Source organism: Anopheles aquasalis, chromosome 2 (assembly GCF_943734665.1).
Source record: "Anopheles aquasalis chromosome 2, idAnoAquaMG_Q_19, whole genome shotgun sequence".
Lineage (NCBI taxonomy): Eukaryota > Metazoa > Arthropoda > Insecta > Diptera > Culicidae > Anopheles > Anopheles aquasalis.
Genome location: NC_064877.1, coordinates 59465182 through 59487907, shown reverse-complemented (window position 1 = coordinate 59487907; position 22726 = coordinate 59465182). Strand labels below are relative to the sequence as shown.

Here is a 22726-nt window from a genome sequence, read left to right as displayed (position 1 = left end):
TTCTGCGACTGTTGGAGTGCACGGTAAAATACGCTGAAGACAGGGAGTTTTCTTTTGATGCTCATTAAGCGTAATGGTTACGGCAATGGTCGGCTTGACATCTTACCCAGCGGACTGTTTTGCCAACACCATTTGCTAGCCTGGCCTGGTAGAGTCCGCAGCGCTTGTCGATTGCCGGACAAAATGTATCTTCGTCAACCGATGCTTCCGTCACCAGACCACAGCCGGAACTTTCAGATCAAGTTCGAGAAAATTCGAGCTTGGAGAAATGCTGAAGAGAAAGTTCTGTCCGGTTGCTTCATCTTTGGATTGTCTGCCAACCGTGACCGTTTTACATTTTATCTACTGCTCCACTGATACTCGCGACATTTCTGCTCTCCAACCTGTACGCATTGCGACTAGCGCTAATAGCCGAAGCAGCATCAATGCTAGTAGCAGAACACTTCCGCTTGGTTTGCAGCGTGGGCCTCGGAATGGGAAGCTCTAGCACAGGATTTGCAGGTCCGTGCCGATTCTGCTTGGCTTGCCTGTGACGATTATATGATCTGGCAAAAGGTATCGTCAGCTCAAATGAGTTTATTTTGATATAACTTTTCTTTCTTTCAATTAAAGGACAATTTTCCTCTGTGGATGAAGTTTAATTATCAAAAGTCACTGCAATTAATAATAAGGGCAACGTTAAACATGGTGGAGGTGTAATAAACGTTGGAGAATGCATGTCGTCTAAAGGTGCTGGCTTATTGATTGCAGAGATAATGAACCAGCATGATCATTTAAGTTTTCTTAGTGATATTTAACAGATGCTTTAATAAAATTTCTAAAAACACTTACCAAGAACCAGCCTCAGTTGTATTAGGTGAATGGGAAAGAATAACTGCCGATTATTTAAAAATTCAAGACAAATAAAATATTCAAAACGGTTAGAACAAGCTGGCAATGACACACTCCTCAAAGCACGCGGCCTCCATTGGATCCGTTATCAGGGAGTGTTCTTAGTTAATTGTCATGTAACGCCACTTGGTCAAGTGCAAACCAGTCTACAAACCAGTTTCACTCTCGCTGATCGATGATCACGACCAGCCGTGAGTCGTGTATACGTAGAATGCATCATCGATCTCTAATGCAGATGGAATTCAGAGAACATTGTTCGAACGTATACGCACGAATCTTCTCGGGGAATGATGCAGATACTTTGCGCAGTAAATGGTACCATCTCAGCTACAGAGAGGGTGAACATCTCACCAAGGGAATCGGTCGGTGCGAATTGAATTTCTTGACCGAGCATAATAAGTCGATAATGCAAACCCGCACCCAAGCTGCTGCCACAATTCATACGGCGCCTTATCAGTCGTGGTAACCATAACTCGTGATCAGCAATAACGTGTGCCACTATTTGTTTCATTTCATTTGTTTCAATCACGCTCACATATTATTATGCTAAGCGATCTTACTTGCGAAGACGAGATGTTACAGTAGCTTGTGTTGGTTTGCTTTACGGTGCGTTGCGTGATCGAGCTGGTTAATGTTCATAACGGTGATGCTTTAACATTATGTCAATAGTCTCAAATGTATTGGTGGTATATAAACAAACCCAAGTGGCGGCAACACGTTGCAAACAGTAGTGCATCGTACGTCCAACGAGTTGGGATTTTCTGAATCGCCACTTGACGTATTAGTTACGATTGTGGGAAAGTTATGATTCTGAAATGTTTCTTGTCGGGGTATTTCCAGTTCTGGTTGATAGTCATGTTTCATGTTACCGCTGTGTGCCTTATGGTTTGCGTTCGTAGGTTTCGCATTTATGTGAGAGCACTCGGCAAGTCAACAGTTGGCAAGTCACTTCTGAAGACTGAAGAAGATTTTTCTCGTCGTAGCAGATTAACGGTAAAACTATGAAACGGCAAAAAAGTATACACATTTCGTTCTGCGATTGTGTTTGATACTCATTCGTTTGTTTAAATGTGCTGTCACGAAAGTATTAATTCACTGAACCTCCTCCGTTTGATAGCGTCTGCGATTCATCACAAAGTGGTTCTGAAGTCGAGAGAAATGGCATCTTCGTTCGGTGGCTTTGAGGTTATCCTTTTGCTAGCTCTGTCCTTAGCAGTTGGTAAGTACAGGCTTGGTGTGACTTTAGATGATGTGTGATGCTCTTTGAAAATTGTACTTTACAAATTATTTTCTACAAACAGTTCATGGCCAAAAACTGCTTGCGATATTCGATGATCCCCTTAATGCGGAAGATGTGGTTGTATCGAATGAACCCACGTCTCTAGACCGTAAGGAACGGTTACAGTTGCATTTTACTGATTTCTAATAAAAAAAAAACAAAATTAACGCTTTCGTAGACTGCCACTTCCGGTACTACGAGTACGGAAAACAATCGTACATGAGAACTTCATTTCGCGGACCCACCTACCAGCGTGAGTTCGCTCACATAGCAGCCATCGGATGGACTCAACCGGACCAATCCATCTTATGGGATTGTGGTGGAACTTTGATATCGGAGAAATTCGTCCTTACAGCAGCTCACTGTTTTGGAAAGTAATGAACGTTTGAACATAGAAAATAATATGGAAAGATTCTTGGTTTTACCCACTTTCACATCTTTTACAGGGCTTTGCCAGATGTGGTCAGACTAGGAAGTCTCAATCTGCCCGATGATTCAGATGATAAGCATGCCCAGCAGATAAAAATAGTGGACATCATCTATCATCCAAAACATAACTTCACGCGTGGTTATCATAACATCGCTCTATTGCAACTGGAACGTAATGCTGTGTACGCATACTGATAATGAAACTATCACACCATTCGGAGAAAATGTACAGTCTCGTCCTTCCATCAGGCTAAATGGAACGGTAGCACCAGCATGTTTGTGGAACGATGATGAGATCCGCTTCAAAACAATGGAAGCAACTGGATGGAGATTCAATGCGCAAGGTAATGCTACGTAAACGGTATCATTATCGCTTTGTAGTAACAAATTGTTTATGATTTACAGTCAAGAGTCAACCGCCTTCTCTATCCAAGATTACGTTGGGTCCTGTTGACAAAAAGGAATGTGGTGTATGCCACAAAGATCCACATAGATTACCTAAGGGATTGGATAAGAACCAAATCTGCTACGGACATGACGAACAGAATACTTGTGAGGTAAATATGATTTGGCTCAACGTTGATTTCTGACTACTTTCTGAGCATTTCACGCTGCGCAGGATGGCAGAGGGAATCCATTACAGGTGAAGTTACTTCACAATACTCGTGTCACACCCTTTGTGGTAGGTGTGACTTCGTTCGGGATGAGGTGTGGCATGGGAAAACCTGGTGTGTATGTCCGTGTTGCACCCTACATTCCATGGATACAATCGGTAATGAAAGAAAAAGGTGTTACTGATGCAGGTAAGCATGCGGTTAATAGTTTCATTAAACTATCAAATAGCCATGAAGGATTGATAATGTTTTTTCAACCTTGGAATATCAGATTGGATTCTGGAGCCTCAGGCATGTGCGCGGAAGTACGTGAACCTCCGTGAATACGAACCAAGAGTAGTGCTGTCGAAGGATAATACGCAAGAGCAGCTTGATCTGGCTAAAGCGCATTTGTTTAGCCAAGCATCAAGGCAGATGGTCAAAATTCACTGGAACAGCACGGTAATGAATAGCTCAAACGAATGTTATGGCGTCATCATTGATGAGACTACTGTCCTGACTCTTGCTCGCTGTACTAAGGTCAATGGGTAAGCGGACCAGCTACACTTATATTGTGATAAATACGAGTAACGATGCACGATTGTTTGGAATTTCCAGAACAAAACCAACGCACATAACATTTGGAATGAACAAAACCAACGTCATCACTCATACTCATAGGAAAGACTCGTTTAAAGAAGGCTCTATTAGGAATAGTATTGGGGTTCTTATACTTGCGGAACCCTTCGAGTTTTATGACAAGTTTACACCAGCGTGTGTCTGGACCAAACAGAGCTTTCTTGATCCAGAAATGGAGGTCACGGGAAGAGGTCTTCGTGATCTCAATAAATTCTTTATCGACTTAGCCCCCGAGATCAACCGCATCTGTGAGTATTAGTCAGAAATCTAGCCCAAGACGCTGGATCATTAACAGTTCGAGTCTTCTACAATAGCCTTATCGAATACAGTGGATGTGCTAGGTATAGTCAAGGAGCAGAACTGTAACAATTGTTCACTACCGTCACCGATAATACGTCGGATACGTAGTAACCCGACAAAGGAACATGTTTGCTTCGGTGCAGAACCGTTTCTCGTACCCAGAACGTGCGATCAGGCAATTGGAGGACCGTTACAGAGGGAGGTGGATCGTTATGGGCGAAGCTTGATGTACGTGAACGCCTTGAACCTGTTTGGTAGAGACTGCGGATTCGGTGAATCTGCCGTAGCTATCCGTCTGGCGCATCATAAACAATGGCTAGAGAAAATTCTGTACCCGAAGGCAAAGGTTGTAAGCTCAAAAAACATACAGCAGGGTGAATTTCTGAAGAAAAGATTGGAAAAAGAAAAGATTGGAAGAGACACCTGCACTGAGCCAAGTAAGATTGATAACGCTGAAAGCGGCGAAAATAGCTTTCCATCAACTTCGCATGTGGTACGTAGTGAACCGACAGATACAAAACTTCTTATTGTCGACGTTTGATAACATTCCCCTCGGCTGTCCATAGGTATCAATCGTTTGGCAATACGGTAATGAGGAACGCATCTGCATCGGAACGATCGTCGCGAATCAAACCGTGTTGACGGCTGCGAGCTGCACAGATATCTCGAAGCTTCCATCGCATGTGGCAATGGTAGATGCAACGGGACATCTACGGCCTATTGCACCAGTGGAAAAAGTGCTTATTCATCCGGATTATAATAACGCAACGATGGAGCACAATATTGCGGTGATAAAAACAAACAACACAACCATGAAGGAAGGATTCGAGAAAACGCGCGCTTGTTTGTGGAGAAACGCAACGCACACACCATTCATGGTGGAACAACTCGTTTTGGGTGAGTTTAGCATGATAAGAAGTGCATATTGCATAAACAATCTGACTCACACGAGAATTTGGTTCATTTGTAGCCGACAAGGTTCTGGACACGACACAAGCTCATCTGAAGTACAACAACGACTGTCGGCGTGCTCTGGGGCGTGTTCTGTCAATTTCCGAGTTATGCTTGAAGGTAGAGGATTGGGACGATTCAGTGGAATCGATTGGCGACGGAATGCCAGCATTCTGGTTGAATCGTGGTAGAAGATATCTGGTTGGAATAGTTAGTCGCCGATCGTCTTTCTCTGATCGATCTATCGTTCTGTACACTCGAATCTCATCCTATGTCGATTGGATCTATTCCGTACTGTAGAAATACAAGTAAAGGTATTGTTTAAGTGAAAGAAGAAGATCGCCTTTTTTTCAATGCATTTTTAAAACGATAGTCAGAGGCATCGCTATAGTTTCGTTAGAAGATAATACAAACCCAAAAGTTAAATTAGGTTGTCGAGTTCCAATACTACGATACATTTCTGTATAATGTTGCACATAGTCTGAAACAGCTTCGAGGACAGCTTTTTTCTCCTCTTGACACACTCATCCCCTTAAAGGTGGAGCATAACTACAGATCCAGTAATTGTAGTTTCAGTTAAAGCATGTGTTTACGTTTTCATGTTCTGATTGATGGTCGACCATAATTCGATACGATTAATAATAATTCGACATCATTTACGCATTAAAGATTTTGGAAGAGCCATGACTACCGCGACAGTGAGCAGGACCATTCTGGGGATGATCGTGTCGCGATGAGATGAAATGCTGGCTTCAAGAGAGCAAACAGAGTTTCTCAACCTCTCTTTGGTCTTGCTCTATTCATTTGCACGCACTTCGGACGCCAAGACGTCGGCGGCCTGTGCTGCTTTGGACCAGCAGTACTGTTAGTGAACCAACGCCTCCACTGATTTTGGGTACTTTGTATCCACTGGCAGCGTTCAATGTTTGTGGAATGGTAATGTGCGGACGGAAATTAATGCCGGCATGTTGGCCAAAGTCACGAGGGCGGTTCCGGTGAGATGGTTTGTTGGTTACCAACGGCGTGGAGCCACCATGTTGCTAGCTATTTTCGATAGTGACAGCCACGATACATAAGCACCGACGATCGTGGGCTGGTGCTTAGCACCGGAAGCAAATGAGATAAAACAACAATCTCCCGCCAATTTGCTGCGACAGGACGCCAAGGCAACGTAATTGCTTCACGGCCACAACCAACGAGCATCCTTGAGTATCGTACTTGTGTGAACCGTTTTATTGGTGAAAGGAAAGAGCTTTCACCACTTGCAGCATATATTTCAGACAGAAGGATCTCCATTCATAACCAGAGGTCCCTATGGCTTCACTTGACAGTGCTTTGAGTGTTGGTGGCGTCGTCAGCTGAGTAAGCGGATCTCGAACTCAGCACGATATCGAGCGCACATTTAGAATCATCATGGCAATACAATTGTCCTCTAACTGATTGCATCAATCGCTTCTGCATGCTACGTTGCTCGAACATCCCTTTCGCCGACTGTCTACAATTCTTTCTTTCGCATGTGCTCCGTTCCTCCGATGGATGTCTATATTTAAACATACTCTGCATTTTGTCACTCATAGGTTGGAGTGTAGGTGTTGGGAAGTTAGAAACGCCTCATTGAAAATGCTTGGCAGCTTCCACCAAACAGGTCGGCGCAGAACCACTCATTCTCAAGCGGGAAGCAACGGACACGTGCAAGTAATTTTTTCTCTACAGCGAACCTTTAATCGAATTGCTTTTCGATGTGCGCGATGCAACGTTAGCTAAATGATTCATCCCTTCTCCCACAAGTTCTTCTCGGGTTCTAGGAGCTACACCAACACGTTTAATAGGCGACGTACTTGGGTCGATTCTCCGTTATTCTATTGTGCAATTTGGACAAATTTTTTGGGCGAAATTTTGATTGCCGACAAATTGTAGGCTCAACCGTTGGAGTGAATCGTATTTCATGTTCCAGAGTTCCTCCACCTCTACCGTGCGTATAGTAACGATCCCTCTTCTGCAGCCCGCCAGTCGAAACGACCGTAAATGGGGAACAGCTCTACCACTTTGTATAACGCATGGTAGGATCTGTTAGGAGCAACAGATAACTATGAGCGCTGTGTTCGTGGAACTGAAGCAGGATTTACTACCCGTGCATGCTAGTGTTATGCTGATTAAGTGAATGCATGATCACCACCATCACTATCATAACCACCAAAAGGCAAGCCAACGCTATCATAATGGCGCATCTGGTGGCGAATTGGAGATTGTGGTTTGCATTTTTCTCCATTTTTCTCTTCAATTTTATTCATTATAGCTGCTATCATTCGCCACCATCATAGGCCCCTCCGTTTACTGCTGCGGGTATTACAGCACTAGTAAACTACGCGAATGTTATGATCATTTCCAGTACTCTTTGTGCAGATGTAACGGAATGTATTGCGATAAAAAATCCACTTTAAACCCATATGCTGTATGCCAAACAATTAACTGGCTTTAAAACCACGCATTCAACTATAAAAATCATCTAAATCCTTGGATGCTTACCTGCGATTTAAGTGTTTCAATGGAACTAGTGGAATATTTAAGCAGCGTCATTAAAAAAAAACATTATTTACCTTGAGGGTTGATAGTTATGCACATTTTTAGTCTCTTTTATTTCAAATTGTTTCATCCGATTGAAACTCTCTACTTCCGTCCTTGATACAACGTTCGCGATATCACTTGTGCTGTCATTGACTTGTTACATTCTTTGGCGTTGAACAGTCATCCAAAATATTTAGTTAAATCAAAAACGTTCTATAAACATTTTCAATTCAACAACATTTGAAACAAAAGCAATTGGCCATTGATTGATAATCAAAGCAAATTAATCATCCAACCAAGCTCTAGACAGCAAAATTATTTAAATTCCTATAGGAATCAAACAAATCGCATCATATAAAACTGCTTAACTTAACTTTTTACTCTCTATTTATTCATAACACACAGCTCTTGGCCTTAAATTAATAAGAAAGTGAGAAAGAGAGAGAGTGAAAAACCAAACACACCAATTTGCAATCGGCACTCATACGAAGGGTTGTATGAACAAAAAGAACTCACAATTTAACAAACCGATAACTATAGCCTTTCCTCCCTCACCGTTTTTCAATCAGGCAACACGATTCCCTAATAATAAAACGCTCGCTTGTCTCTGTTGATAAAGCTCTGAGTGATAAACTAATCTATTAAACGTACACGCTCACTCATTCTCTATTTCATATACGCTCATGCAAAACTGTACCCGTTAATGCAAACATAAATCCCTAATTAGTACTCGTAAACTTTCGTACAAATTTTAATTGGACCTACATGACTTAGTTGGTTTCGCTTATCTCTTCGATACTCCACGGAGCAGTGTAGTGATCTTCAGCAGCATTCAATATCATCGGTATCCGAGGAAAACGCTGATTAAGCAGATGATGAACATATTGATGGAATCACCTATCCGCCGTTGGCCGTCGTGCTGCATAGCAGCAGGGTGTTCACCTAATGGTGCAGAACAAGGTAGAGAAGTGTAGAGATTCAGTTGAAAAAGGAAAAAGAAGAACATCTCACCATTTAAAATGTGCACATTGATGGTAACAGGATCCGCGTTCGACGGTGAGCAAACGTACTTGCCCGTGTCGGTCGTCCAAGCGCGTTGAATGAGCAAATAAGAGATGGTCGTCTCACCCTTTTCCGTGATGACGGACACACCACCCCTTGGGGAGTCATAGTTGATATCCTGAAACGCAATACGATACATATGATGTGCATTTAACTAGTCTGTGACAGTACAAAAGACATTCCTTTTTAGTAATTAGTTTTTAAAACAGATCTGAGTATCTGCTAAAACTATAAACAGTGAAATAATTACTTTATTGATAGAGAATGAAATTCACCAGGTGAAAGCTACATCAAATCAGTACAACCGTAATACAACGTTTTCGATGTGATAATTGCTTCATTCAACAACATCGCACATTTTTTCCGGATCGTTTGCGATTGTGGTGGTTTTTTTCTTTTTTTTCTTTGTGATAGATCCAGGGTGAACGCTACATTACATGCCCCTCCATTCGCCGAAGGCCACAAATCAACCTACAGTACGTGTTGTTGACGGTTGTTGCACTCGATTGCCGTCCGTCACTGTCAGCAAATTCGCCGAGCATAATTTATTGCGGGTTGTCGTTTGGCTCGCCGCTTTTGACTCGCCTTTTCATGATGGTCGTTGTGAAAAGTGAAACAGAGAGAATAAAGAAAAGCGTCTGCTCGGCTGAACGACTACATGTTGATCCAAATGTACTCAAAGGTTTCACAAGCGCGTTGTTTATTAAACAAACGACGATCAGCCCTGTCGCCATTTTTATGATCTTCGCGTTAAGTAGCGTCATGAGCCGTGGGATTACCTAAGGCAGATCACAATACAGAACGTTGTATGTATCTGTACATTGAACTGATCAAGAGCAACAAGGCTTCCAGCTTTGTACAGTCACGTAATGCTCTGTGCGAAAGAATTTTCTTCATTAATGCAGCTCCCTGAAACAAGGGAAAACGCATTCCAACGACCAGAGCTTTCATCCTGATGCACGTCTCGCTATCATGGAACCACATATGCAAACTCAACGATAGATTGGCTTTCGATTGGTGGTGAAAACGAAAACGAAAAATTGATATTGAAATCACGTTACTATGGATTCCTCCAACTCATCCGGTTCCCTAGCTCCGACCTGTTTCATCAGTCACTCCTGATGCTGCAAAATATGTTTGCAACTGTGCAACACACTTAAAGCACATCTGCATCATACACAGAATGTAAGGGTAAACACAAAACAAAAAAACCGAAAAGGAATCACCGGACATCGGTGGCAACGATTGAGCAAAGGTGATGAAAAAGTGTGGCTGCCCTATTCCGTCGTTCACAAGCGCACACATTTTTCAAACTGGCAATTCCAACATTGTCAGCTGCACTCTGATGCATACCAAGAAGCGATCGAAGTGCCCTCGACTGGCGGATTTTATAAATCACGCTGGGTGTGCTTTGTATTATCAACGCGCACCTTTCGTCGTGTTCTATCGCGCTCTCGATATCAGTTGATAAAGGTAACGCGTGACAATTGAATTATCGATTATGTTCCTCTCTTAAAACCGATGAAAAAATGGCAAAAGCTTTGGCGAAGGGACGTCTATGATGATATTGCAGCGCAGCATTCATGTTCTGTAGCGTTCGAAAAAATGCAAGGTGAACTTTACCACTGGAGCTACGCAATGAATGTATAAAATTTAAAGTGTATAAAATACACAAGCATTTCGCCAGGTGCATCAGATACCAGGTTTTCCAATTCTTTCCCCTAGTCAAAAACACTCAACAACAACACTAAACCTCAACACTTACTGATCTGGCATTCAATAAAAGCCTCAAAGCAATAAACTAAGCCACCAACACCTCATAAATGCAACAATTCTTTCAAGTACTCCGCAAACACACAAAACAATCTCCCAGCACCAAAAAAACATAAAACGAAAGTGAAGTGCATCCCACACTCACCTGATTGTTGTGCGTCCAGATGATGGTTGATGGTGGTTCGGGTGAGTTTCGTACTATACAGGTCAAGTTTACAGTTGAACCAGTGTTGATGTACAGATCCGGAACGCCGACGATCGTGGTGATGGGTTCTATTTCATGTGCAGAGAAAGGAAAAGAGAGAAAGTGTATCACAAAAAGTATATTGGGCGACCTTGCATTGCTTCATGGAAAATAGGATCAAGGTCCAACTCTCACATACCAACAACAGAGAGGTACATCAAGCGGCCGACCGGAGGTGTCGTGGAAATCTGGCATTCGTACATTCCCGTATCTCGCTTCTGAGGATATCGAATCTAAAAGTACAACGACCGACAGACTTTAAAGAGTGCAGCATTAAACTCGAAACAAAATAAAACATAATATGGTGGGCAGTTGCAAAGATCTTGCTTGCTCGAGAACGATTCCACCTCCAGTGAATGATCGATGAGGTGCAATATGCTATCAATGGTGATGCAAAAATACCTGCACCTTCACATCGTTTGTAGTCAGTCAGAAGAGAAGGTGTAGTGGATGAAATTGGATTACGCTAGACCAGAATGGAACATAAAATGATGGCAAAAACAGAGAATCGGAGAGCCCTAGACGGTGGCAGAACTTACCTGAAGCGACCAGTCATCGTGCACGGGATTATGTACCGCCTGGAACCGCTGATCGGATGTGTATGTGAATCTACCAACGGTCAATAGATGGATATCACGATGCCTCACCCATGAAACCTGTGGAAAGCGTCAGATCGTTAGGCGATTTTTCCCAGGACAACCAAATCGCTTCATGGACAAGTTACGATAAACAGGACGCAGCATCCTGCCGAAACAGGTTAACTACAATTTCAGTCGTTCACCGGAAGTCGTTAGACTCGCCTACAATATACCATCATTTGTCATATTATTCCTTCTTTGGTTAACTCAATTTCCCTCTGTCATAATTGGCACACGAACCTTGACCGTTATGTGCCTGGATATCCGAGGCGGTGACTTACCGTTTTGTTGCCCAGATTTTTGACGCGACAATTGAGGTACGCCGTCTTGCCGACGAGCGCCGTAATGTTCTTCGAAGCGGACAGATCAAAGTGTGGACCTCGGTCGAGCGGTGTCCTTAACCGATTGCTCTCGTCCGAGTCGTAACTTTCGTTCTCGCTCATCTCCGCTGCGCTGGGATGAAACTGTTGGCTGATTTTGCCGGAACTACCGTAGATACCGAGGTACGGTGGCCGACTCCGGTGTTGTGACGATGGTCGCCGGGTTGGCCGTCGATCATCCATCGTTGCTCGATCCTCACTCAGCTCCAAAAGGAACTGTTCCTCAGACAAGCTCTGGAACGATTTGCTGAGCCCTGAGAAGAGATATCGATAAAGAGAAAAAGTTGAAGAGAAAGTTTAAGTCTATCAGAAAGAATCAAATCACTGCACCCAACTCAACCTACATGCCACACAATGATTCTGTGCAAACCAAAGTCGTTTAATTGCTAACGCAGACATCTCAACAAAAAAAAAATCGAGCAGACCCGCATCTCGATCCGATAGACAGACCAACCAACAACTCGTAGGATAATCTTCCTTCCCAACGTCTCTGCTGGCTAATCAGAAACGTATACACTCTGTACAACCTTTTTCCTATTCCAAAAGGACACTCATCCTTTCTTCACACAAAGTCATCGGAGAGAACCTTAAGCCATTTCTCCTCATTAATTACTTCCCGGAAACACAAGCGACAGTCTGTATCCAGGAACCAACGCACTAAGGGCGATACCGGATGCTGTTCCCCAGAGGTTGCAAAGCTTTGGGCAACATTGAAGGCGATACATTGTGAAGGCAACAAACAGTGCATGCGATTCGTACAGATATGAAAAGAGACACTTCATTTGCGCTTCCACCTCTCCGATATTCAGTCTCCGGTAATTCTCGGTGCTTCATGTTATTGTTGAAGGCGAGAATTAATTTATCACCCAGAATCCATCATACATCCTTTGCTCAGGTCCTCATCAGCAGCCGAAACAAACTTCAAGAGGTGATGCGACGAAAAAGAAAGTAACCATGTTTCACCACAAACGGAAGAACAATAATAAGCTGAATCCAAATACAGGAAAGCCATAATTGAAGCACGTGGAGAAATCGCAATGTTGTCACTAGATGCTGGCGATAAGGCCCATAAATCACTCGTCATATCTGAGTGAACAACATTGATATGGTCGTCGATGGCATTGATTCAATAAAGCATCGATTGGGTTGAAATAGAGATTATCCATTCCTCAAACCGATACCACTTATTTTCATGCTTTGTTACATGGATAAGGGGTCTGTGAAAATGATGATGGGTTTATACGTGAAGCGTCAGAGATACGGAGATTTATGTTTCGTTCTGGTTTGATTCCAACCATACAGAACTGAGAAGACGATATAACATTCGACTTTTTCAAACACAGATTGAAGTGAAGGTAGTTCTGATAAATTCCCAAGTATTTCAACGATTCTCGATTTCTTTTTCTGACAGAATCAGCAAGTTTGATCCATTTGAAATAAGAACATCTGGTCGGAGTGATGAATAGACAACAAATCATCCGTTTAATCACGTCAATAAGCTTGAAATGACCAATCGCAATGGACAATATTATGGGCAACTAAATGATACAGATCGTATAAACACATAGAAACATTTACAATTTAGCAACAAATTCCACAAAGATTGGCATCACAATAGCATTCAAAAAATCCAAACCAAATCGAAAAGCCTTTTTCGAAGCAGACCACAGTTGGAATCGATATGTGGTTAATTAGCAAAGTAGATCTCGTATTCACCCTTTCCCACTGCAGATCCCTGATGCTATCGAAATACCATATTGAGGCTTTGATTGAAATGATGATTGTTGTCGTTGATTTGGTGAGTTCGCAGGTGGAATGTGTCCGGTTCAAATCACGAGAATGCTCTCTTTTGGTGGCTCGATTGCGAGGGCATCTAGATTTTATGTGAAAACGAAGCCTTATACCATCTGATGGCTCACAGCTACACATTGCTGCCAATAGGATGAGCGTGGATTTCAATTTTTGGAGCTTATCACAAGGTCGTGAATGGAACAGCTGCGACGATGGCTCGACGGTTACCAGGTGCTGATGAACTATTTATGTGAGGAAAATTGATTGCTTGTGACTCGTCTGGCATTAGATTTGAGGCTGATTCCATGATTTCTATTATCTATGCTCTTCCTCTCTCACATGCATAATTAATGCTGCATGTGCTTTCTGTTCGCAGAAGCATATCATGTTTTTATAAGTACACCGTGATGTGGTCGATACATTTTGCTATCCAAATTATTTAGAAGTCGATCGCTATTTGAAACATTCCAATTGAAACCATTGTTGCATCAAATAATAATAGAATGAAATGATACTCAATGTGATTGCTATCACCCAAGGAGATTCCCAGAATTATCATAAAAATGATCCTTTTGTCAGAGCAAAACACAGTTTTTCGATTTTGCGCAGTTTTGAAAGACGACAAAGACGGACTTGTGTTTTATATACAGAGTGCAGAATGGAATGCACGAGTGAACTCGAATGATGCTAACGAAACGCCTCGTTCACACTGATCTCCCCGTACTTTCCAAAATACTTCCAGTCCTGTTTCTCCCCTACCCCCAGTCATTTCCTTGCCTAAAGAGTACTTCTTCATTTCGGATATTTTTGTGCCTAAAACCTGGCGCCCCCGTTTCACTTGAGGAATGAATTCGCTGAGATGCGTGAAAAACCCTTGATGGAGCAAATTTCCGCGTATCGGATGCGAGACACGCGAGAGCTTTAGGACAAAAGAAAGAAACGAGAAACCGTTTTCAGCTCTCAAGCACTCTAATCGCACATTCCTCGCCTCATCTCCGTTTTACATGTTTGGAAACTCGAATTTAAATTGATATTTTGTGTTCTCCTCAATCGTTTTTTAACGCACACCGTACTTTGAAATAAGAAGCGAATGAATGAAAATGGAAACTCAAAAGAAAAATAAGAGCATTCCCTCACTTGAACCGGAATAGATATTCCTCTGGGCCTGGACAGCAAAACATCGGAATAATGGGTTTTTGGGGAAAAGTATCGATCTGCGAGGGATTCAATCGAGTACACAGCACTGGGAACTTTACGGCATAATGGCATCTTATCACGTTTGCGAAATTATGGAGGTGATTTCATCGCTTATCGCTTATGCATCATAATTACAAACCTATTGCTTTGCCATTTTCGATATTGATTTTCCCTTTCCAAAACAGCCAGAACATTCGACGGAACATCCGTACATTTTTTATGAGGCAATTTATCTGCCCCGAGCAGTGAATGGATTGGGGATACAATTCCAAATTTAATTTATTTCCCTCGATTCCTCCTCATGCTCCATTTGAACCAGCTTAGGTGATAATTACGAGGAACCGATAGAAGCATCTAATTAACGTTATCTATGGCCGCTGTAATGAGTGTCTCTGGCGGTCGTTAGCCGAAAATGAAATCTTCGACCTCATGGGACAAGGTGTAAATCGGATCTTTGTCAAGTCAGGAATCAGAAAATAAAGCATCGAAATGGCTCGTTGCCGATGATGAGTTCTCAGATAAGAACTGGTTATGGAGTTTTTAATCATCTTATTTATCAGTGATTCATTTCACTATCGTTCAGGTTCACTTATTGACCCAAAATGCAAAGTTAAATCGTTACCGTTAGTATAACCAATGGACTTCACAATACCTGGTGAATCTATTTGAACTTTCCATGTAGAACTGTTAACAAATGTGAAGATTCGTTTCACTTTGTGATCGACATTGCTGTTGTAGTGGAAAGGAGTGTAAAAAAATACCTTTTCCAATGTAACGATGACTACCACGCACTCGTGTCATTTGTGCACGGTAAATTGCAGCGCAGAATTTACAAAATCCATTCCTCAGGGCTGCCTGCAGCTTGCGATAAATATTATGACCACAATTCAATCAGACCGCATGCTGGTACAAATGTTGATTCCAAAATTAATTACAAATTTTCTTTGTGTTCTATAAATTATCTTTGTGTTCTTGGGTGAATTCATTCTATTTGTTCAGATTAACTGTTAATTAAACAACCCCTCCACTACGTTAACATTAATTTTTAATTCTTTTCAGTCATAAAGCTGATGCCATCTCCCCTCGGGGAATGTAACATTTATATCGAGAGGGCAAGGCGAGTATTGTTGCTTTTTGAACTCGCTCCTGGCAATACATTCCGCCATTGAAAAGTAAATGGAGCATTTTTATAACAATAACAACATTGCATGTTATTTATTCGCGATTCTGTGGGCTCAGCGAGCGACCCAGGATATTTCACTTCCGTCAATAACAATACACGTGACTACAGCTCTACTAATGTTGAAAATTCCGAACATTCACCTCTTCTCGTGTGTTCCGAGTACCTTCCTATGGAGTTTTATGAATCACTTTTATCGTTTCAGCTGCATTATCTAACTCGGCTAGGTGAAATGCCGTTGAATCTGTGCTTCTCTGTACCGGTTACTGTGTATCATTCTCAGTCAAAAGTGTAGGCCCACGGAAATACGACACAATGTTACACGAAGTACTTGCACGTTCGCATTTTCCGAGGAACTTTCGACACATAACCAACTGTGAAATCGTTCCATCCAGCCTAATAGAGGAAGTTGGTGGAATAAAAAACATTGTCTCCGACTTCAACAACCGCTTGAGCATAAATGCCCGAAACCATAAACGCTTGAAATGCCATTGACAAGAGCACCATTCTGACACCATGCTGGCTGCGACGCATATGCTCATGCCGCTGGATTCATCAAACTCGAAGGCGATGAGACAACATCCGACATCGTGAGGATGGTGGAATTCAATTTCCAGTCGCAAGGTCATGGTTTTTGGCTTCTGCTTGCTGTATCTCTTTCACATTGTGGCTGGCAGGATGACAAGATCACACATCAGACAACGCAGCAGTCGGGTGAAAGGTGATAGGCGATGACACCGATAACACGCGAGATGCGAACGTCGACATTTTTGTGAGAATCTCATACTCCAGCACAACAAAAACAAATGTGTATCTGTGTCCCTTGGAACGCAAAAGTATGGAAGCGGATTTGAGTTGTCGCGAATCATTTAAACAGGGTTCACTTTGAAAATGTTCAATTTGAATGGTCACAATTACTGTAATAAGCTCAATAACGGATAGGACAATAGTAAACTGTAAGGCAAAAGCATCCATGATGGTTAGCTTAGGCGCAACATTGTCCGCCAACTTTCTACGCCTTCATACTTGTTTTGATTGTTCTGTAAATACAATTCGCTCCGGAATCTCATTTCAAAGTCTGGACGCTGCCGATTCTGTTTTTGCTCTGTTTTTGTGCCGGATCATAACAAGTCAACCGCGAGGCAACCGCGAAAGCTTCTACACGTAGTACATAAAAAAAAATTTCCGTCCGTCTGTGTGCTTATCGTGGTTTCTGTCATTTCCATTCATTGTGCGTTCGTTCGCTCTGGGTACATAGTTTGCCCGTTCAAGGAATCGAATCACTTGTCCGATGCAGAAGTCAGCCGTCGTGAGTCCTTTTGTGTCCTTTTGGATTCCTCGCACTGATTCAGCATGTTGCTTAACGGCTTGGCCGGGTTTTCGTATCGTGGAACACATTTAGCAACGGTCCCTAGTGCTGTGATCAAAAATCGACAGCCACCGCATGACGAACCGAACACATGGACGTTATGTTAACCCTCATCGGTCCCTCCAGAATTGCATCGAATCGGTTCTTTTGTATGCGCGCGCATACACTCATTTTTCCAACCTGTTCCAAAAAATCCAAAACTAAAACTAATCACTTCTGATATTTTTTATTTATTCATTGGAATGTTCTTTATCGAAAAAAAATTACTACAAGTCAATAATTCTTAAAATACTGTAGTAAAATTGGCAATTATAAAATCATGTTTTTTGAGAAAAATGCGAAAAACCGTGAAAAAGTACATTATTCAAGTGTTTCCTAATTTTTTTGGCACATTTCTTGCAAATATCATGTCGATGGTTAGCACAATCAAATTTTGCACACTTTCACAACGTGCAGCAAAAAAAAATTGGTTAGTTTAGTATGTGAAGACTTGACAACGGCCGATTTTGGGTGTTGGTGTCAAATGGCGAATGGGACGAACATTATGAGAAACATTAGCAGCATCACTATCAGTCGGTTTTGTTTTGCGTCTTACTATGTGTGAATCAACAAAAGCCATTCCCAATGTTTCGATAAACAGCCGACGACAAATATTATGGATGCTTTTTTATTTTTTTTCAGTCCGAAAACAATTCGGCGAGCGTAATAATAGCATACTCATATTGCATACTACAGAGCCATTTGCCAACGATTTATTTTTCATTTGCAAGTAAAGGTTCTAGCCCATTGGTCCATGGTGTCAATTCTTCCTTTAGTCTTCTTGCAATTACTCAACTAAGTTTGGCTTTTTTCTTTTTTCATGATTGTTGATACCCACAGCACTATAGAACATGCTCGCCAAAGTAACAACTTGGTAATGACGGGGGATATACGGCAACATAATGGCTAGTAATTTGTGGTCATACATAGCTTCAGTAGAATATAATAGCTTTGTGCGCATATCAACCAAGGCTAATAGAATTGGTTTTTTATTTTCAGTAATCGTTCCCAAAGCCATACGATTTTTATTTAATTCTTCAGCCAAATCATATGAAATAGAAATTGTCGCAAGTTACACTTTGATCGGACATTCTTTTTTTGTCAAAACACAAAACAATGGCGGCCTAAGTTACTTTTGGGAGTGGTGTATCGATCACGACCATTATAAATTTGTGTATTGTGTGCATACCATCTTTTGAAACACATAAACCAAATTTGCCATGCCATATTTGGCAGATTTTGATGCAATATATTCACGAAACGGAGACCATCCACGAAATGGAACAAACTGTTCATCGACTGTAACATTTTTTCCTGGTTTGTAGATAGTGTTCAAATTATTATTGCACCTTTAGAACACATTTCTGATCGATCAGAATTTATCATAAATCAAACATTCCTCTAGATCATCATATCGGATGCAACCATGAAATCGCTTGAAGGTTTATAACGGCGTCATAGCTCCAAATATTGCTCGATCAGTTTGAAATTTGAGCAACACGTTCACCATATCTGACAAGAGATGTTTTTTACCTGAAATCATTTTTTCAGAGCTTCAAAAATGATTTTTTTCGGCTAAATACATATGGTGGACGTATGTGTATGCGAACGCATACACAGGAACCGATTCGTAACTATTTCTGCTCAGGCGATACTACACATGCCTAAAATTTTTGAGTGATATATTTCTATTCTATGATTAAAATAAATCTATTTTGAAGAAATTCAGAAAATTTCATCGAGCCGTTTTTGGATAATTTGATTTTTTCGGACCAAATTGTATGCGCGCGCATACAAAGAACCGATGAGGGTTAAAACGCATGTGCTTTCGATTCGTTCCTAGAATATTTTTGTTTCGTTGCGTAGGTTTTTCAGGGAAAGGCTCGACCAGAGCAGCAGACGTCTGTCAGACATTCGGGACAAATGGAATAAGAAGACTCCCCTTGTTGGTATGCCGTTCTATGCTCAGTTATGAGAAATGCAGAGCAACCCAAACAGCTATTGAACAGCTCGCTATTTGCGAACGTTTGTTGCACACTGAATGTGAATTGGTTTACGGCAACACTTGAACATCATACGTTGTCTGTCGGTTCAGCAGCATAAGAGAATAATGGCTGACATTTGGTGCGCTGTTTCGCTGCCTTTGTTTCGCTTTGATGGCGATAGCGTTTGATAGAAAGCCTACCATGGACTCTTAAGCTGTCTTACGAAACTGTTTTTGTTGGTATCAAATCATTTTTAAAACTATGTCGGTGTATCAAACAGTGTATCACTCTAGCTACTTCTATTAATCGGAAACTGTCTGCCTTTGTTTTTCTGAGGACTTGGTATTTCCGGGAATCATATCGGCAGCCTCCGAACATCTTCAAACGAATATCATGAAACACACGGTTCCAGTTGATGCTTTACATTTTTCACGTCTGATAACATTCCCTCAACTCAACGAGGCTTCGATGATACAGCTCGAGCATAACGAATGGTTGGAGTCTATTATTGAGGGCTCGATAAACTTTGAACGTAAAGTCAAGTGTAACCACGCAAACAAACAATTGTTTATTGTTTATTGTTCAAACAATCAAACAAGAACGATGTAGTTTCTAAAAGCAATATCTGCTACGCCATACGTTCTTCACTTATTTTGGAGGTGTATTAACATCGAAAAAGAATTGCCGGTCAAACCTTAACCGGAAGACCCTCACTTTTTATTGAGTTTTTTTGTTCAAACAGATCGCTGCTGTTTTGCATCGCAACAGTTTGGTCTCATTCTTATGAACTTCTGTACTTTTTATTTATCAAAACTCCAATCCCTGCTTTTATTCTACCTCGCCATCGAGAGCATGTTCGTCAGTTTACTAACTATCAACACTGACCGGGACCGACGTTCAGCCTTGCCATTGGTACTCGAGGCTCTGTGTTGGTTGCGTTAACATTTTCCATTTACAATGTTAGTCAAAGACAGAAATGGAAAAAGATACAGAGAAAGAAAAACGTAGAGCTGGCAGATAAGAGAGCTTATAAATCAAAATGTGGTACATTTCACAAACCACAAGCCCCTAGGCCTACAGCGCACAAGGGGTATTGGCATCAGCAAAACATGCTTACGTCCGAAGTTGCCTTGTCGGAAGGTTGTGTTCTCCATGCGCGTTACATCCACTTTCCAGTTCCGATGCGACGGATGAACCATTTTTTCAGCGAATTTTGTAGGAGTAGTGAACAGCTCAACTCAGTTGTGGTCAAATGACAGAATGAGGAATGTAACATAAATAGATTTTCGACACGAGAAACAACATTTTATCAATGACCATCGTTGCAGTTTGTTGAAACCCAAATTTTCGTCGTTATCGCGTGCTTTCCTATGAAAATCAAACAAACATTTGAACAGGATGTCTCTGCAAAAGAGAACATGTTTGAATGTAAAAACAAAACCAAAAAGCAGTAACGAAGCAGTAAGTGAGAAGGGCTTAGCACTGCACAGATTGAAAAACCATTTCAACCATCAGCAGCATGAATCTTTCATCAAACGCTAATGTTGAACGAGGTGGCCTCGCTTTCTCTCGTTTTTTGTTCCGTACCGTTTCGTTCAACATTGGAGCTCCCATGTCAGAATGTTCGCTGAATCGAATTTTTCTATTGAAATCCCTATCAAATGGTAATCATCTACATGTTGACTGTGCGTGGTACTGAAATGTCTTTCGGTTCGATTCAGAAAAACATGCATGTGCCTTTTTCTTGGCTTACCTGCAAAGGAACTAACAATGGGGCAACATTATTATGTAATTGATGAGCTTTGGGATATCGAAATGTTCTAGCTTTGTATTTTTGAATACAAATCACAACTTACCTTTATTCAGATACATCATGAAAATGACAAAAGCGTTAATTAAATGTCGGTTGAACTGTTGAGCCATTACTGAAAAGAGAAAAAAAAATAAAACAAAACTATCAACGCTTCTAAAAAACTAAAATCCTCATATCAGGTCTATTGTTCAATCATCTCAACATCCAAAGTTTGAACACGAAGCATCAAACCTACAAAGGAGAACCAACAACACAGTCTTTGTGCGTTTGGAAAAAATGACAAAATGGAAATAAAACAAATTCAGGTCCCGAGGTACACTGTGCTTTCACCGATGCATCTGCAACTGCTCCGAGCTGTTAACCTTCACCTTCCGGTGAGCTTTACTTTCAAGAGCAAAGCAAATACTTCCGGGACCTTGGTCATCACTCGTCAGTGGCGGCTGCACTCGCACCATTTCTTGAATTCTACGATGAAATGGTTGTTGAATGATTTATTGCCGAGCAGTTGCTACTTGCAGTGCGTTGGTTGCTGGTTTCCCTTATGTATGACAGCATAGCGACGAACCAACTTTACGGGCCAACTTTACGAGCAGACCATAAACCAACACTTCTTGCCTAGAAAAAAACTACATCGGAGATGGGAGTGACATGTGGTGCTGAGACCTTTAGACTGGCAGTTTGGTTCTCGGTTCGTGGTTGGAGCAATTTTCATATTTTCTCGATTCGATGAGCACTGACAACGTTTGCCCGCCGCATCCGAGCTTACCGAGGACTCGGAATGCACTTGCTGGTATGAGCTGGTGACACAGTTCGTCCCCACGGCGGTCGCTGTGGTGTTTGCACATTTCACATTCACACCGGAAACTCATTAATAGTGAGCGTGATCGTAGCGTCGCAAGGCACACCACGCACGAAGGTTTGCGTGAAGCCGTGCGATCTGAGGATGTCGCACGTTGGGACACGATGCGGCCACGTCGTCATTTGTGATGCAATTTCAGAACGATGTTTTATGCTTCCGATGGGTGGATTATCTTTCAACCCGGTGAAAGCAGGTACCAGCTCTGGTGCGTAGCATCTCTGCGTAGCATGATGCATGAGAACGTAAACGACACTGTGGCAACCGCTAATTTACGGTTGGCCGGGAACGTGGGCAAACCTTTACTATCATTTAAGATAGGAAGGTAGATCACGTTAAGGCTGTTGGGTTGAAAATAATCTTTAACACAATCATGGGCTTCGGATGTTTGACCGCTTTGTATAGTGGTAAATAATGTCATGGCAGCATCATGCTATGCAACATTGCTACAGTATAATACAGTATATACGAAAGCAGTAGAAATTCACTGATGTAGATAATGTGAACTATGATAAAACATTTTACGCTTAGCTTATTGCTTGTTGTAAAACGAAAAATTTATAAAGAAACTAAATTTTTACTTTATAGTACTCATTTCATTTCTTGTTGATTATACATGATATGTTACGACCAAATTTATCAAATTTATGCAATGCATCATTGGTTTTCAAAGTGGTGCAAGCCAAAGCTTGTAACTGTGTTCGGAACAATGATGCTATCAATATATTTGAAAGCAGCCTCTATTAATAAAA

The 22726-nt window shown here is 41.6% G+C and overlaps 2 protein-coding genes across 2 annotated transcripts; one reads left to right on the top strand and one right to left on the bottom strand.

Annotated features, from left to right (window-relative positions):
* Nucleotides 1-1813: 1813 nt before the first annotated feature.
* Nucleotides 1814-5496, top strand: LOC126571962 (uncharacterized). The gene is made up of 12 exons (XM_050230893.1): nt 1814-2110; nt 2193-2279; nt 2349-2544; nt 2617-2781; nt 2849-2943; nt 3005-3156; nt 3219-3402; nt 3485-3740; nt 3811-4079; nt 4146-4624; nt 4698-5028; nt 5102-5496. The coding sequence occupies exons 1-12, from the start codon at nt 1960-1962 to the stop codon at nt 5380-5382; spliced, it is 2646 nt and encodes an 881-aa protein (XP_050086850.1). The 5' UTR covers nt 1814-1959; the 3' UTR covers nt 5383-5496.
* A 2989-nt stretch (nt 5497-8485) lies between these two features.
* Nucleotides 8486-21228, bottom strand: LOC126571965 (zwei Ig domain protein zig-8-like). Its single transcript, XM_050230898.1, has 7 exons — nt 21162-21228; nt 11646-11998; nt 11266-11382; nt 10866-10959; nt 10628-10755; nt 8659-8827; nt 8486-8589 (listed from the first exon to the last, which is right to left on the bottom strand). Exons 1-7 carry the CDS (start codon nt 21226-21228, stop codon nt 8486-8488), a joined length of 1032 nt encoding a protein of 343 aa, XP_050086855.1.
* Nucleotides 21229-22726: the final 1498 nt, after the last annotated feature.

Bases quoted from the DNA above. Each gene is read 5' to 3' on its own strand.
- LOC126571962 (XM_050230893.1), top strand. From the start codon at position 1,960: ATGTGCTGTCACGAAAGTATTAATTCACTGAACCTCCTCCGTTTGATA. The intron at 2,280-2,348 runs GTAAGGAACGGT...ACGCTTTCGTAG, and splicing joins TGAACCCACGTCTCTAGACC to ACTGCCACTTCCGGTACTAC. The intron at 2,545-2,616 runs GTAATGAACGTT...CATCTTTTACAG, and splicing joins GCAGCTCACTGTTTTGGAAA to GGCTTTGCCAGATGTGGTCA.
- LOC126571965 (XM_050230898.1), bottom strand. From the start codon at position 21,228: ATGGCTCAACAGTTCAACCGACATTTAATTAACGCTTTTGTCATTTTC. The intron at 11,999-21,161 runs GTAAGTTGTGAT...ATCTCTTCTCAG, and splicing joins CATGATGTATCTGAATAAAG to GGCTCAGCAAATCGTTCCAG. The intron at 10,960-11,265 runs GTAAGTTCTGCC...TTGTACTTTTAG, and splicing joins ACGATGACTGGTCGCTTCAG to ATTCGATATCCTCAGAAGCG.